Below are 17,752 nucleotides of genomic sequence, written 5' to 3' on the forward strand. Positions count from 1 at the left end.
ACAAGGGAACAACGGTTTCCGAAACGTGTTGGGTGGATGTTTATTTTGTGCGATAGCAAATAAAATAGAGTATATTCCATTACAATTGTGACTGAGGCGGTTTTTCTTGGATAAGAGGAACGGTGCATATATACATATTTAATATTTATTACACATATATATTGTACAAGGGTGGTTGTCGCTGCAAAGGTGTAGTTAGGAGGTAGGTCAGAATTTCTATAGGAAGGGAAATGTGTTTTTGCCAATGACTTTGTCACTGTTTGATAGATCTTCAAAATATTTTCAAAACAAAATCAACCACCTCAGCTCATTCCTGTAAAGTGTTGGGGTGGTCTGTCAAGTGGAGACCAAGCAAAGGGGGGATCCCTAAACACATTTGCCCCCATGCGTTTTCTCAAAGAAACTTAACACAATGCTAGTGCAAAAGTGGCTGAACAGAGTTACATCAAATTTGACAGAATGCTATATCTTTACTCAGAAAACATACTTAAGTCTGTTACATATAACTGGTCAATTGCAATTTTTTTTATTTTAAAATGGTATTTTTAAGATTCATGTGTAAGTCCACTTTAAACTTATTTTTCAGTGAATATATATATATGTGTATATAAATATATATGACTTACTGGCGATTGCCAGTAGGTAGTTATAATTAGGACCTAGTTTCTATAGAAAAAGTGTATTTTGACTTATCTATATCTTTGGCATTCTTTGACGAATCTTCATGAGATTTTCCCCCAAAAAGTGTCAAGTTGGGCTTTGTTGTTCATGGATTGTTTCAGGGTGATCCATCAAGTGGTGGCCGAGAAAAAGGGGTCTCAAAAACAATTTTGTGTAAATCTGTTCAGTAGTTTTGAAGATATGAAGGGAAAGCCAAATGTGTATATCTAGAAGAGCAAACACTTTGCAAATCCTCCCAATCTCCGCTATCTTGACCTGTATCCAAATTTCCCTCACTACCCACTTCTCAATTTAATTCTATCATCAATCGTCTATGCCAGCATAATCTTGCCAAAAAATGCCTAAACGCCATGTCCCGTGTATTAAGCCTCCAAAATGATCAAACCCCAAGCACTGCTCCTGCCACTCACCAGTGTTACTTGCATCTGTATTATATGCCGTGAGTACGTTGCATTCTTGTATCAGTACTGTAGTCAATTCTCAACTTGTCCCTAAATATGCTCTCTTGCATTAACATAAAAATAGGACTGGAGATCCCAACTCTCTCTAGGACCATTCTTGATCGTCCACGCTGCCTGTGTATCTTTCATCAATTTCCAGACTTATGTTCTGTTACCGCTGCCAAACTTTCAATTTCTAGAAAATTCTCCTGAAGTTCACAAATTACATTTTCATCCGTGTCACACGATATGAGCATGCTCCAGCTCCTAAATCTGCATCAAAATAGGACAACAATGCCCGATGTTTACAAACCAAAATCTCCCATTGACTGCCGCCCCGCCCAGGGCGAGCTCCTGCTGCCTCCTGAGGTGCCCACACCTTGGACAAAGCTGTTTGCTTTTGCTTGGTGGGAGCTCTGACAACTCCCACCAAGCAAAAGCAAACACTCTGGTTCTAGTGGGTAGGAGCTGTCAAAGTCCTCCCACCTGCAGGAAGCAGCGCTTTCATCTCTTTCCCTGCCAGCAGACATGCAGGCAGGGAAAGAGATGGAACAACTGCTCTTGCACTGAGTGAGCTGCATGTTTAGCAGCTCCCCGTGTGCAATAAGAATGTCAGCTCCTGCAGGAGGCAGGGAGCCGGCTGTAACTGCTGGGACCTTGAGGTTTCGCCCGCAGTCCCTATTGTGCACACTGGGTGCCCAGGGCACCCAGGTGACATGGCCGGGCCCGAGGGATTGGGTGCCTGGGGATGGGGTGCCGCATGGCCCCCCTCTCTTATTCAGTGAAGGACAGGCACTGGCGGATGGGTTCCCCAAGGCCGTTCTGGCCATGGTGCTCAACATAGCAGATGCCCCCACTGAAGCTCCAATTCTTTGTAGGAGAAATGATCCTATCTCCTGGACTTGGTGAAGGCAAAGCAAGTGTGTTTTCTCTGCAAATGATCTATTGGAGCACAATCTGTATGTGACTGTGACCAGTGGGTTCTTTGTTGTCCTGTCCTGGTGAGAGCACAGTCCATGGTTCTCCCTTTTAATTGCTAAGGGTGTCCAAATGTGGAAATTACTTGGATGTTTCCCTGTTTGGCTCCACCCACCTTAATATTATCTAAAGGTCTTCCTGCCTTTTGCCAGGATAATGGAGATCTTAGCAAGCAACCTCCCCATCGCATTACCAGCAGATTTTGGTGAGGAGTTCTTGATGCTGAGGAATATGAGAACATCTCCACCAAGCAAAGAAGCATTTCATACAGTAAAGAGGAAGTACCCTTGTTTCGTGGAGAATTACATCTTTGTAGTCTCATTGTCTTCTTTATGAAAGATTCATGTCATATTTTATTTCTGGATAAAAATGCACCTTGAACAATCATATTGCCAAAACTTGCACAAGGTCCCTGGTGACATTTCCTTGTGCTCCATTACATTGCTGTGGTGTAGAATACGTACCGGACATTTATCAAAGAAAGCAGAAAGAACTCCACTTGGGTAGACATTTTGTCCAAAACAGTAGACTCTTGTCGGATAAAATGGCAGGTGAGGTTCCTTTGTGGCCAAGACACTCACACAGCTACTGACACACCCACACAGACACTCACACACCAACTCACAGATGCACTCAGAGACTCATGTACTCACTCACAGACCCACTCAGGCACTCATTCACCAATAACAGACCTACTCAGGCTCATGCACCCCCTCACAGACTCACTCAGAGACTCATGCACTCACACACAGGCCCGCTCAGAAACTCATGCACTCACTCACTCACAAATGCACTCAGAGACTCGTGCACCCACTCACAGACCCACTTAGACACTCACACACCCAATCACAGACCCACTCAGAGACTCATGGACCCACTCACAGATCCACTCAGAGACTTACACACCCACTCACAGAGCCACTTAGACACTCATGCACCCACTCACAGACCCACTTAAACATTCACACGCACACTCACAGACCCACTCGGGCTCACACACCCACTCACACACCCACTCAGACACTCACGCCCGACTCACAGACCCACTTAGACACTCACGCACCCACTCACAGACTCATGCACCTGCTCACAGACCTACTCAAACACTCCCACTCCCACTGACAGACCCATTTAGACACTCACAGACCTCCTGAGACACTTATGCACTCTCTCAGACACTAACTGACAAAGGTTAGTGGATACAGTAAGGAAATAAAATTTAAAAACCCTAGAAATTCACTTACAAAACAAATGTTACTGGGATGTTATAGTTAGGAAATAAAATAAAAAACATAAAACTTCACTGAAAAAAACAAAGGCTACAGGGACAATATAGTTAGTCTCAAATTTCACTAGTGCAAACCAGTGAAATTCAGCAGTTATAATTACCTGAGCTACCTTACACCCCTGCAATGCACTGCTTATGACCTCACATATTATATCACTCATGACATGGTCAGTGACATCACTGATGAAAATCACTAATGACATCTGAAACTGTATAAAACATTTATTTGCCTTTACCTCTACCCTCCCTGAACCCTTTAAAACCTTTTATCTCCCTTTACCACTACTGGCCCGAACTGTTAACAAGAAATTTCCTTTTACCACTACCCACCACATGCCCAAAAAAAAACCTTATCACTCTTTACCACTACTACCTGAACCACAAAACCTTCCTTAAAACATTGACTACCCCATACCCTTACCCACCCTTGAACCCTAAAAGTCTTTTTACAACCCTTTCCACCCTGTATTTAATTGCATGCCTTAATAATAAAAACTCCTTTAAAATACTTACCATCCTGAACCTGTACCCATGTCATTACCCTTACTTCCTACCGTGTTTAAAATGACATAACAAGTAAACCATTTAAAAAATACTTACCTGTGTGGTAAAGTTAAAGGTTAGTGGTAAAGTAACAACAAAAAGGTGAGTAAGACTTACTTGACTAGAACAAACCTACCATCATAATGAAATGTAACCACATATACTGCAGAAGGATGCTTTCCTCCAGCCTGGAAGGAATCTATTGTGATTCCTCTTACTAAGAAATCGGGCGGTGAACCTAACGCTCTAAAAAATGTATGACCCATTTCTTTACTCCCTGCCATGGCTACAACTCTGGAGAAACACCTTAACATCAAATTAGCAGGTTTCCTTCAGGCCAGTGGGGGTCTGGACCCTTCTCAACATGGGTTCCGTAAAGATCATAGTACGGAATCCTCTCTGGTCTCCTCTGTGGATATAATTTGGCGAATAATAGATCAGGGTGAGGGTGCCATTCTTGTTTTTCTGGAACTCTCCGCAGCATTTGATACCACATCTCAGCATTTGTTGTTACAAAGTCTCTATCAAGCAGGTGTTAGAGATAAGGCCCTTGATATACTAAAATCTTTTTTGATGGATACATCGATCACGGTTAGTTGCGGGGATTAAAGGGCTTCCCCGATTCAACTTCCCTGTGGGGTTCCAAAAGGATCTTCACTTAGCCCCACCCTGTTTAATCTGTATGTCGTTCCATTAGCCAGGCTGGTTTGCTCATTTGGCTTCCGAGTGGTGTCCTGTGCAGATGACACCCATTTGATCATACCTGTCAACCAGAACTGGGAGGAGGTGGCAAATAGATTTCACACGTGTGTGAGTAAGATTAATAATTGGATGAGCAATAACTGGTTGAAATTGAATGGAGAGAAGATGGAAATTCTCCTCTTTGGCCTTGACACCAATATATGGAGTTCTCGCTGGTGGCCACAGTCTTGTAATGAATGTCCAGTTCTGAGTCTGTCAGCAAGAAACCTCTGAATTTTATTTGACAGGACCTCCTTTGAGCATCAAATCAACCGCACTGTCAAATGCTGCTACTGGTGTCTGAAAATGTTAAAGAAAATGTTCCCCTTTCTTTAGAAAGAACTCAAAATGTTGGTGACTTTATCACTAGTTATCTCTAAACTTGACTATTGCAACACGTTGATGCTTAACATCAAGAAGGTCTCTCTCAATAGACTACAGCTGATTTAGAATGCTGCGTCTCGCCTAGTTCTAGATCTTCCACGCTTTTCTTCGGCTGACAGTAGCCTAAGACAGTTGCATTGGTTACCGGTGTAAAAACAGATTACATTTAAGACACTTTGCCTCACTTACAAGGCTCTTCACGAGGATGCTGTAATTATATCAGCTCTGTCCTGCGGCTGTACCGGCCGGGTCGTCAGCTCAGATCCTCTGCTCTGGATCTCATATCAATCCCTCGCTGCCACAGGGCTAGATGGGGGGATAAAGCCTTCTCAGTGGTAGCGGCAAGACTCTGGAACTCACTTCCACTATCCAACAAGATGGAGGAAACGTATCTTCGTTTATGGAAGCAGCTTAAAAAGTGGTTATTTTCATACTAGGGTAGGCCCCCTCTCTCTTTTTCTCTATTTTGGCACTTTTTCTTTTTTAATAGAATAGACATCCGGCCTTTTTTTCTACTTCTGTAAGGCCTCCTCCGACTCACTGTTAGTCTTTAGCGCTTCAACACTACGGCCGGAATGCGCTCTATAAATGCTATACAATGCAGTACCCTAGAGCCAGAGTAGCTGTATCTCACATTTCAATTAATGTCAGGCTACTTCTCTGTGCACTTGCTAGAGGTTGAAAGTACAGGCATTTTGACAATCTCAAATATAAGCATCTACCACCATTGTATCCAAAACCCTAACCTCTCACAGTGTTCCCAACAATGCTAGTGATGATTTCACAGGTGGAGATATAGTGCGTATGAGAATGGATGGGTCTGAAAATCACCATTGGAAGTAGTCCATCTTTCACTATCTAAAGAATAAGAAGTTCACGTTTTTTGCAAAGAAATAAAATGTCACTTCATTTACCAAACAGACTCCAAAGGTATGTTTACTTATACAAACATTGTTGAAAACATGTTTTTAATCATGTTGCAGAACTTCAATATTCCTTTATTTAAGTTTTTGCTACTTCGCAAAGCTCAGATAGAAAAGAATATCTTATGGTGGATAATGTTGTTTTTGTCAAGCATTGCACGGTTTCATGAAAAGATAGCATTTAATTTTGTGTGTTGAAAACACAGTCATTCAATATTACCAACAACAGGAAAAACTGTGATATACTAAACAGTTCAATGAAACGACAACCAGCATTCCCTCATTCAGTTACAGTGAAGCTCTCACAACAGAAATTCCTCCATAATATTTGAACATCGGGATCTGTGACTACAAGACAAGACCTCTAAATAAATATAACATATTTTAACCTATGAAGTGGCAGTGGTATTGGTCTTGGAACTTCCTTAATACTAACATGTAAATTTAATTTTCTTGTACTCCACAGTGTTTTATGTCTTCAGTAAACTCCTGTTTCAGATTGCTTCACTTTGTACAAAGAGTAAAATAAACAGATTAACTGGTCTCTCATGACTATAGCAAATTATTTATGTATTTCCGTTCCTATATCTCACAGGGCTCACTAAGCATCCAGTTATCTGGATGGGCATTAATAAAAAACAAAACAGGGAATACTTCGAACAAGTGGAAAAGTGTTCTATATTTACATTCTTTTGTAACCGAAACTTCGAAAATTAATGTACAGAAACTTCAGAGTTTAGATACTTGCAACCAACGAAGGTTTTAAGAAAATCACCAAAACATCTCGGATAGAGAGTGTCTGGCAATTATGTGATCTAAGGAAATTTGTGGAAAACAAGTTACCTTACTTGGAACCTTTAAACTAACTGTACACATTCCCAAGCGTAAATATTACTCAAATGCGTAAGGCTTTTCGACAAAAATAGAGCAATGGGGAGTAGCATCTTAAATGTATGTGCCAACAAATGTTAGTTTTCCTATTGTATTGGCGTTGACTGTTTCCACATTTTGTTTAGCAATAATATATACAATAACTGCTCATTTACATATTTCTTATGTGCATATGTGTACACTTTCGTCCCTTTTTCCTCTTGTGAAATTGTGATTGTCATGATACTGTAAGTATTTTTGGAATGCACTGATTTTCTTAGAAATGTTCAAGTTAACAGCTGTTTGTGTTCCAGTAATAACTGGCTAAACATTTGTGCAAAGTGTGTAGACACCAGTTCGCCTCACGGAAAACAACGTCACATCTTCTCTCAATAAGTCAGGGAATGCGTAAGTATGTGTAGACTTTCTGCCAGAATCCAAGGCATCTGGCCGGCACTCGAACAGCATAGCAAACATGTTATTTCTAATTATCAAAAAAGGGACATGAACGCGTTATGTTTTCTTAAGCTTCATGGCAAAAACGGGAAGAAATGTTCCCTCTACTCATTAAATACTATATCCTTAAATGATTTATAGCAAAATAATAAAATTGGGTTCGGCATGGCTCCCTTGTGCTTGAAATAATTGAAGCACGGAAAAACTGTTTTTATTCTTTTGTAAAAGGAAATCAAATTAAAGGCGGCCTTGACAGGTTGGTAAGTGCTGCATAAAGATGTCACATTTACAAATTACTATGTCCAATGCAGTTTGTTTGAAATAAAAGACAAGGTGCATAGCCTTGAAAACATATCTTTAAATGTCCTAAAAATAATGCTGCTGCACATTCAACATTAAAAAAGTAATAATTGTTGAAAGTTTCAGATGTGAATTTACACATGAATTATTGTGAATTTGCATTTAGTCAATGGCGACGAAACTACACTAGACATGAGAGCAGACACTGTCGTGTTGTCACTGAAGAGGGCTATGCTAAGCCCGCTAAACATTCGTCATCCACGTATTCAAAAGATATAACATTCACTTTAGAGAGTTTCATCTTGTGTGCTGCTCCGTAGCTATAACTGAAGGAAGGTTCTATTTTCTGTTCCAGAAGATCAAACGGGTAGGTGTCAGCTTTGCTTCAAATATTTCTTAAGTACTGTACATCAGTAAAAATTGAGACTGTCTCTTAATTGATGAATGAAGATAAAAGAGCCGGCTAAGAATCCTTATTCATAATTAACAGCAATCGAAAGCAAATGTAACATGCAACACCTTTAGATACTTAAGTAGGAAGTCCCCTTCCAAATATATTCCATTTCATTTCTTTTCAAGCAGACAGGTTTGATAAGGTAGACCTTTGGGAAGAAATACTACAAACTTCTAAATTAGTAAAGGAACTCCCGGCTTCACTCGTGCATTCTGGGTAGGAGGAACTTGAAGAGATTATGTTTTTCAGTCTTTGAAGAGCAATGATTAATAGCAAGAGAAGGAAAGCCAAAAGGCTGAGAAAAATGGAGACATACACATAGACGTTTGAGAGGCGGCTGGATGAGGAGTTTGAATCCACTGATGTTGAAATAGATGTCGGGAATAGTTCCAAAAAAGTTCCATTTCCCATGGGTCCGATCGAGCCAGATGAGGGCCCAGGTTCTGCCATGTTTCATATGTAGATCAGGAACTGATGTTAACCAGTAACTCATCTACTTGAAGCTTTGAAACACATTCCTGCCAATCCTTTCCTTAGCCCAGGCGAAGTCTATTTCCACTCTGTAGTTAAAACAGAAAATGAAAAATAACATTAGAAACGTTATTTTAGTTCAGAGGAAAGTTCATCTTTTGAGGTAGTTAATAAAAAATGGGTCGTGTAACATGTCAGTTCAACTGAATTTTAATAGTTTTGATATTGCTTTTAAAAAGCCAACTCAGCAAAATACATCAATAAACAATACGTTTCTGGGAATAATACAAAAAATACCCTCTTCCACTACAATCAACAAAGAAATAATACACTACAAAAATAGAGTTGCAATGGCTAGTTGAACTGTGTCCTTACATACATTTCAGTCTCTCACGTACAGCTCTTGTGTTATGTTCATGCCATATGTTATAAAGATATCCTCTCTCATCAGAAGATACTGGACAGAAAAATCGCAAACCCGGGACACAGTTCTTATTAGATTAATATTCTAAAACATTTTAACACTTTTGAAAAAACTCATCATTGTAAAAATAAAATAATAGTATGTTAGTTGACAGTAGCGTGGTCTCCTCAATATGAAAGTGGAGTACACTAAAAAAACGGAACATTTCTAAGTACATACATTAAACTTTGCCTAATAGTCACATAAATAAATGCTCTGAGACAATGGTATAGGAACATCCCCCTATAGATGTTGTTACAGAAAAGCTGACAATGGAAGTTGCATGTTTCTTTTTGTCTTGTTCACTTTTTTGACCACTGCACCTTTCCTGTTCGTAAATTTTAAGAAAGCAAAGTTGCAGTGAGAATAGGAACAAGCAATGGCAAAGCCAAATAGTCCGAGACTTGGAAAGCTGTTGCAAAATTTAATTTTAGAGAAATTTTAATGCAAGCATATGCTTTAGAAAAAATGCATAAGAAAACATGATGCTGCCTAATGGTGACAGCCACGTGTTAAATAAAAAAAAGAAGAAAGTACATTTTAAGCATTGCACTTAATTTTAATAGAACAGTACGGGTGCTTCCTAGCAGGCCAGTGTACTTAGTGCAGGTAAAATATGTTTTAATTTTTTAAGTACATCGCAGGAAAATATGATTAATATTGGTGCATAGAAAAAGTGACTTTGCATTGCTGTAACCTAAAGAAGCAATCTAAACACACACAAAGACGAATAAAAAAAAAAAAGTGAATGCAATGAAAAAACTATTTTCAAAGCAAAGTGTTGTCCCTGAAGTGTACGCCTTTAGGTGAATGCGCAAGTACTCAAGGATTGCTGTGTGCAATTAAGGATAGCTCATGGTTTAAGTAGGTTGACCCACTGTCCCATGTGATATGATGTGGCAGTTCGAGGCAAAACAAGAATGACAACCAAAGAGATCAATGGATGAAGAGGGCTGACCTATAACCCCTTGATATATCTCCATATCTACGTCTGTCCATAGGCCAGACATAAAATTATCCAAAAGATCTAGGCAAGTTAGAATAAACAAATATTTTTTCTCTTTTGTGATTGCACCTGTGATCAGGCAGGTGAACCATGTAAGACATGTTTTCACATAAAAGTAAAACACACATCATTTGTAAGTGAAGTACAAACCTATTATCAAAGTTATATTAGTAATTCATCATGGCATCAGACTCCCATATGTGGAGGTATTCTATAAGAAAAGGCTCAAGTTTAAAGGATAAAGGACGTTGTTTGAATGAAAGAGACTGAGGCACATTCATCAGTATTTAAAATGTCAGATCTATCAAGTTCAAATTGATCGACAGAAAGGGAATGATGTGCCTTCAGCAAACAAAACAAGCAGTCTGTAATGATCCAATCAAGATACTTCATTGATTTGAATACTGCATGATGGCAAATGGTGATAAGTGAACTACTTTCCCTTATTACTTTGAGGTGGTTATTACAGAGTCCTAGGCCATTAAGAACAAGAAAGATGGATATTTTGTCAGAGGTGAGACAAACATTCAAATTTGAAGCTCAATAAATGCATGAAAAACATTTTAACAGGTCTGCCATGTAAAGAAGGTCACATTAAACTCTTTTGTTTGACTAGGTACGAAGGGATTTCAGAACAAGATTGGTCTTTATTGATTTTACATGGGAAATTTTCTCTCATGGAAGTTTTATCCAGAAGTGTGCGCTATATCCAGGGTTATAGGACTCCAAAGTATCTTCCTCTTTTTGAGCTTTTGAGTTAATATATGCCTAGGGTATTCAGAGAAACTATTTGGAAATTTGGAAAAATGTTTGGCATATTCTCAATTGTAATGATTTTTTGTCATGATATCAGTTGGGCACAAATCCAAACAACCATTGGCACTGCCAATAGGTTTGGCTTATAACTGAAAGTGCCACTTCAGTCACTGGTGAGTTAATTCACTCAGTAACTCATAATGTATGCACTCTGTCACTCGTCATTGCACTAATTCTCAATTCATACATTCACCCACTCATCCATTCAAATAAAACACACACAAACCCAATACAATATATAAAATAAATTGAGAAAAATGATTAAATGCTGCCTTCTATATATGGTGAGTTTATGCTTGCAATAGAAAGTTTGTAAAACACTAAAGGTAGCAGCTTGTAACCGTTTGAAATGAAATTGTAATTGTAATCCACCCTGACGGCCATTGGCTTTACATATATCTAGTAACTATGGTATTAGATATTATTTTGAACCAATTAGCCTTAATCAGTGGCATCAAGTCCTAACCAATTCCGACCATTTATGTGCAAGCAGGAGTTTGTCACAAAAAACCATCAGGCATTCATCCATACAATTAGACTTATGTACAAAATTATTCTAGGGGAAACAAAATAGAATACCTTTTATGGGGAAACAGCTAACAATGGATATCTCAGTGTAATAATAATCCACCCTTAAAGGACTACTGGTCTTTTACAAACGTTTTTTGAAATAAAAAGGTCATGCTTACTATTTTTGTTGTAACTTTCCAAAATAAACAGAACAGATATATGGCATCGGACATAACTTCTTCCATTGAACTAATAAGGTATATAATCTTCGTCACAGTAATCAACTTAAACCTACTGTATTGTGCATAGGTTTTCCCACACAGCAATCATAAGGCATACAGTGATAGATTTTCAAATATGTACACAATCATAGTTTGCAAACCAATGTACAATGTTAACAAGGATTCTCATAGTCCAAATTTTCTACTCCCAGGCTTTGTGGTACTCAACACTAAACCCCTTTGCTAGTTATGGAAATCTAGGAAATTCATTGTAAAGAAATACCCACCAACAGACTTTAACAGAGTGTAACAATAATCCACAACTAAAGGCCTATGTACTTAACATATGTTTTTTACAATAAATATGTCAAGTCTTCTACCTTTGAACCAAATGTTCAGATCAGCCTTGGTCAGCCTAGATCACTGGCCTGCCACCATAACCAACTCATGCCTACTGTATTGAGCATAGGATTCACCACGAGTCAAAATGGGTCATAAACACACTCTTTTTTCAGTGGAAGCACACACATTCAGCACAATCAAAAGCTTGTAGAATGAAAATCTACATGTGGGCGAACTTAAGTCCCTCTCCAAGAGTCGCTTATTAAGGCTGTTTTTCCAGGGACGACATACATTCAAGTGATAGCAATGCTGTCAAGACAGACCTAAAATTAGTGCTATCTGATAAAAAATTTGACAGGCACATCTATGCTAATCACAAGAGAACATGTGCAAAAACTTATGATAAGAGGTATAAATCATAGAAACATGGCAGTTTGTGTGCAAACAGAGATATGCTAACCATTTTTTTCCACAGGTGCACATTGTTCATTATATGGCTCCAGCTGAAAAGTCCAGTGCTCACAGTCTAATAGCAAAATAGACAGTATCAGGTCTTTTACCAACATCATGTTGTTGTCCGCAGACATGAAGTGCAAATAAACAAATGAATGAGTTAATTACTAAATAATTTAAAGCATTTATATCACACACAAACGGACAAACACTATTTATATCTCTTACAGCATGTGTGGGTCACATGGGGTAGCACTGCATCCCAAATTTGACTAGTGGTCTTCAAAACTGCATCCTTACTTTGCCCAGCTCTACTGGCTGTTTGCATCACAAACGGGTTTTGGATTGGCTGCAATGAATTTCAAATGCTACCATACAGATGCATTAAAACATCTAGGATTTATTAACTTCAATTTTATATACATTTTCATTTAACTCATTGCCATAATAAAACATGGCTGTTGGACCAACCTGCATGCTATGTTTTAATGACTAATGATCACTGTAGCACAACGTTCCATATGATTGCATTTCCGCTTTGTAAGAAGCTTTATGCTGGTCTCTCCTCCATTTTCACCATAGATGTCTATGGCCTCACTATCTCCATGGGGGACTCCCTCGCCTCCAAAAGGAATGCATATTCTGTAATTTCTTGGATGGTTTCTGGAAAGTAATGAATCCTTGCACTGCTTCTTTAGTTAATTAAGACCTGTTTTCTACTCAGATTCTGGGTTTCAACATTATTTCTGTTGTAGAACCCTACAGGGAACCTATTACTTGACCTCCATCTTAGTTCCACTGCCACATCTATTACGTTAGATATTTCTTAAGGCTGCAAGCAATATGTTTCTAGACAATTAACACCATCCATCAATACCATAATTATATGCACGCTTTGAAAGTAGCCACTTTCTTGACTCCAGATAAAAATGTATTCTAAACTGCTATTCTCATTGAAATGATTAACATTTAATCACAAGCTCCTAAAAATGTGCGGGCCACTATACTTACTGACCACCAATGAACAGCAAGATATAAATCTATTAATCTGGCCACCATAAATGTATCTGTGTGAAGCTCCCTCAAAAACAGTATAACATTTGGATATGATTATGAACTTAAGTCAATGAATGATCAAGTTATTAACACTGTGAAAACCTGTTACTGGCAATTAAAGACACTGGAAAGCATATTCCTGTTTGTTGAAGAGAACTTATACATCCCAGTGGTAAAGGGGCTTGAGGGAGGTGATTTTATAATTTAAAAAAAAACAATGCATTTAAAATAAATCACATGGAGGATTAACATGTATGCCTCATATGAAAAGCAAGTGCTTTAAACTTCAAAATAGAACATTTGTATGAAACAGCCACAGTTACAAATATTTAGTTTGAATTTCTGAAAGCTGCATTTATTTATTTATTTTTCACAACTGACCTAGTTCAAGAATGTGAAATAAAATTGTTCCTGGACTTCATGTAGGCATATGTTTCAGTAAAATGTATTAACATGAGTAAATGGCTGACGTGTGACCTTGCAAATGTTTCCAATTAAAAAATAAATATTGTAGAACTATGAATGGAGAACTTGTACATTATTGAGGTAATAAAGAAGCTTGAATACAAAATGCAAACCCCTGAAGCTAATAAATGGTGAGAACTAAACACAAAGTTATGCAAAGTAGTGAAGAAGAATGTTTATCTTTCTAACAGACAATAACAGCCTTTGGTAATATGAATAAGAATAGTTATTTAGTAGATTAGCTAATAGTGTTCTCATAGACAATATGTATCATGTTAAGTAGAAATTGAATCATATAATGTGATTGAAAGATGAACATGTTGCAAAAGTTTAACACTGCAATGTCTATAAACGTGTGTTCCACACTGCATTTACTCATTGGCACTCACCCTGACCGGAAGTCTGCTGACTTTCTCAAACCTTTCTTTAAGGGAAGTTCTGCTTTGATTGATTCTGATATTTGAACCTAAGCTTTGCTCATCACTTCTCCATAGAACTCTTTCTGTGATCTAACTAACACCTTTTCTTGATGCTCCATTCCCTTTTAACCACCCTTATTCTTTGAATAGGGACTCTTTCCTTTATAGAATGAGCTCTCTGAAGTGCTTATGAAATATTAATTATATACTCTGCTAATTGATTATTTAATTAAATGAATGCTGCCTAAATAAAGATGAAGGTATAAAGGAATTTAATAATAACGCTTTTGAACTCTCACCAAACTCTCATTATTGCTCAAGAAAGTGATGATTAATTAATTTATACACAGCTCCTGGCTAATCTTATTAATGTCAAAGATCCATGCTGCCTAGAGGCTGGGATGTGTTGCTAAGACTTTCTTGTAAACTGTTAATTGAGAGCCAGATGTCCCAGTGCTCCAGCAGGTTCTTCCAGATGAGGCTGGAGTATGACAACGCTATATATGCCTTCTATTCAAATAAACAACTTGTTTAGAATGAAGCAGTGCATCTTTGGACCAAGACCACTACAAAAGACCATATAACGGCAGTCCTTTGCAAATTATGCTGGTTACTAGTGAAACAGTGGATTTCTTTTAAATCTTTTGTGTTTATGGACAGGATCTTCTTGCCATCAAAGACCATTTGACATAGTATTAGTTAGAGGTTTCTTTGAACCTACATTGACATTTGGCACAGCTTACGCACACTGCAATTATCTAACATGCTTGCTTACACCTTTGGAGAAGAGCTTCCTAGATCATACAGATGACAGGAGAAAGGCGCTGAAGGAGAAGTTAGAAAAAGGCTTAGAGAAAAGGACTTACAGAAATGATTATGCTTATAGTGCAATTAAAACACAAGGGAAATTAGCTCTAGATGCGCAACATGTAGGAAAACTTCTGTTTTCTCCTTCTGGTATAGCGGGAGATATATTTGGAGCAATGATTCCTTCAGTGGGAGTTGTTCTGAATTCGATAAAGATTCGAAAGTTGTCTACTATTGTGGATTACATGCTGACAAAGTTTTCAGGTGCCATACTCCTGATAGATACTGAATTAGCTGCTAAAAGAGCTATGACTCTTCAGAATCGTCATGCTTGAGGTATTCTTTTAACGAAGGATGGCGGAGTTTGTAGAATGATTAATTCTAGGCATTGTTGTTCGTTCACTCCTAATAATAGTAAAGAAATTAGAGACTTCCTTACTAATCGGACGACTGAAAGTGCTGATTTGAAGGAATTAAAAGAACCAGGTATTTGGAAAAAGGTTGGCAAGGGTTTTGCTTCAGTGGGAAATTGGCTTAGCAACCTTAGAAAAGGGATTTTGTTGAAAATTATATTGGGGATGTTGATTATTGTGGTTTGCCTAATTGGAATATGGGGAATATGTAAATGCAAAAGGATTACATTGAAAAAGTCAAAGAAGGATCAGAGGAAAAGAGAAAAATGATTCCGGAGAAACTCAAAAAGGGAACAAAAATATAAAGGGATTGAAATGACAGAATTTTAGCTGAAGCAAAAATTTGTGAGTGATAGCTTAGTGTGATGACACATTTAGTCATCAGAGAAGGGATTGCTAGCGCAGGTGTTTTAGTAAAAATATTAATGAGTGTTCTTGTACTATGAGTAATTTATTTGTGTAGAAAATGTATTAACCTAGAGAAATAATGCACGCCTTTAAAAATGTGGTCACTTTGAGTGGCCGCTAATGTTCACGAAGTATACTTATTAATGATTTACTAATAGGAAATGTTGAGTATATGTTTGACTAATGTAGTAATATGTCATATTAAGAGTTATGCATCATGTATAAGCTTTATTAAATGTGGGCCTTAACTTAGCGGAGGTCCTGGCCTAGTTGCCCAGCCTCATGTCAAGTTGTATTTCTTGACGTTTAATAAATGGCTGTTCAGAGAATTAAACTGTGATTTTCATTTGTACTGCCTAAATGTGCTCGTAGCTAAAAGTCTTCCTCATGAGAACCGATTGCTAGAAGATGCTGTTCTTGCTAAAATTTAACATTGTGAGTGCAATGTGTGTAAGATTGACTTTCTCTGGAGGAGAACAATAGAGACACAGACTGGAGCAAAACTGCAACAATATTGTTATCTGACAAGCCGGATGATGAGGACATTACAGGAGGAGCCAATCTGCGACATGTGAACTGAGTAGTGGTAGAATTCATAGATTCAAAGTTTTAGTTTTATTGGACAAAGTGTGAACATGCGATCCCTTGACCAATAGGGACTTGGAACATAGTTTTAGGGAATTTAACTTAATGGGACTGCACTGAGAAGAAGCAGCCATTTAGCCCATTGCCCATTTTCTTGCTGGCCGAAAGGTCTATATTTTCTTGTGCGTCTTGACAGGAGACATGCTTAACTTTAATGCTTTAGGACTCTGCCTATTCTGAATTTTGATGCTGAATCCTGATGCCTTGCTGACTGAACTGATGTCCTGATGATGAAGACTATTTTAGCTTGCCGATTCAATTGAGGAAGGTATCCTTGTACCCATGTGTTTGTTATGCCTATTTGCCTTTTGTTTCTGGGTACCACCTGCACTGTTTTGATAGAGTCATAGTTAGATGTTTTCTAAATTTATGTTTACTAAATTGTTTTGCATAAAGCCCAACGTGCTGATGCTAATCTGGTTTTGGTTAAGGATTCTCACTAATGAAAGTCTGCTGATAGGGGATAACATTTGATGAATTTCTTTGCTGAATCGAAATGTATTTGATATCATTTGTGCAATTGTTCTTATTATTGATTTGCATTGTAACCTTAGAATGTGTAGTAGTTCAGGCTTTGATTAGATTGTGTTTCTTTCGCCGCTTTTGCCAGCCAATGTTGTTTCTGTATGTGTATCGTTTGATTTTGAGATTATCTTACGTGACATTAGCATTGTTAATATAGGGAAATAAATATTCTAACTTTTACTAAAGGTGTGATTATTCATGACTGAGGGGTCATGGTGTGTGACAATTACTGACTCCATTGATTATTAATGCTATTATCATTGATTGTTGATTATATTGATTAATTATGGACTATTGATATGCATGTACTGGAGTTATGGTGGGAACATCTTAATTGCAAGCCAAAAGGTTCATCGACCTATTTGCGTCCCCTTGTAAGTTTACTTAATAAGGTCTGACGCGCTAACACAGGATGGTGGGGGTCTTTGTACTAATGACTCTTGCCTTTATCATTCTGTTTCTTGCACTGTTCATTATCCTTATCATTGCAGACCATATAACTTATCACAGATAGCAGTTCTGTTCAAATAAAAGCTATTGAAACCTTACTGCATCTTCCTAATTGCCTGTGTTTGACTGAGACATATTGCTCATGTGAGAAAGGAGTAATCTCCGTTTCATCACAACACTCCCTGAGATGTCACACTCTTGAGTCCATGTGTAAAGGTTTCCAC

At 38.0% G+C, this 17,752-nt stretch overlaps 1 protein-coding gene across 1 annotated transcript in view; it reads right to left on the reverse strand.

Moving 5' to 3' along the window:
• Window positions 1-6,032: 6,032 nt before the first annotated feature.
• The window catches only part of SERTM1 (serine rich and transmembrane domain containing 1), a 343,801-nt gene continuing 332,081 nt past the window's right edge, over window positions 6,033-17,752 (reverse strand). Inside the window, exon 2 of the mRNA XM_069205520.1 lies at window positions 6,033-8,618. Within this exon, the coding sequence (XP_069061621.1) occupies window positions 8,179-8,508 (330 nt within the window). The 5' untranslated portion in view covers window positions 8,509-8,618 and the 3' untranslated portion in view covers window positions 6,033-8,178. The remainder of the gene's footprint in view (window positions 8,619-17,752) is intronic.

The sequence above is a fragment of the Pleurodeles waltl genome, chromosome 8, assembly GCF_031143425.1.
Source record: "Pleurodeles waltl isolate 20211129_DDA chromosome 8, aPleWal1.hap1.20221129, whole genome shotgun sequence".
Taxonomy (NCBI): domain Eukaryota; kingdom Metazoa; phylum Chordata; class Amphibia; order Caudata; family Salamandridae; genus Pleurodeles; species Pleurodeles waltl.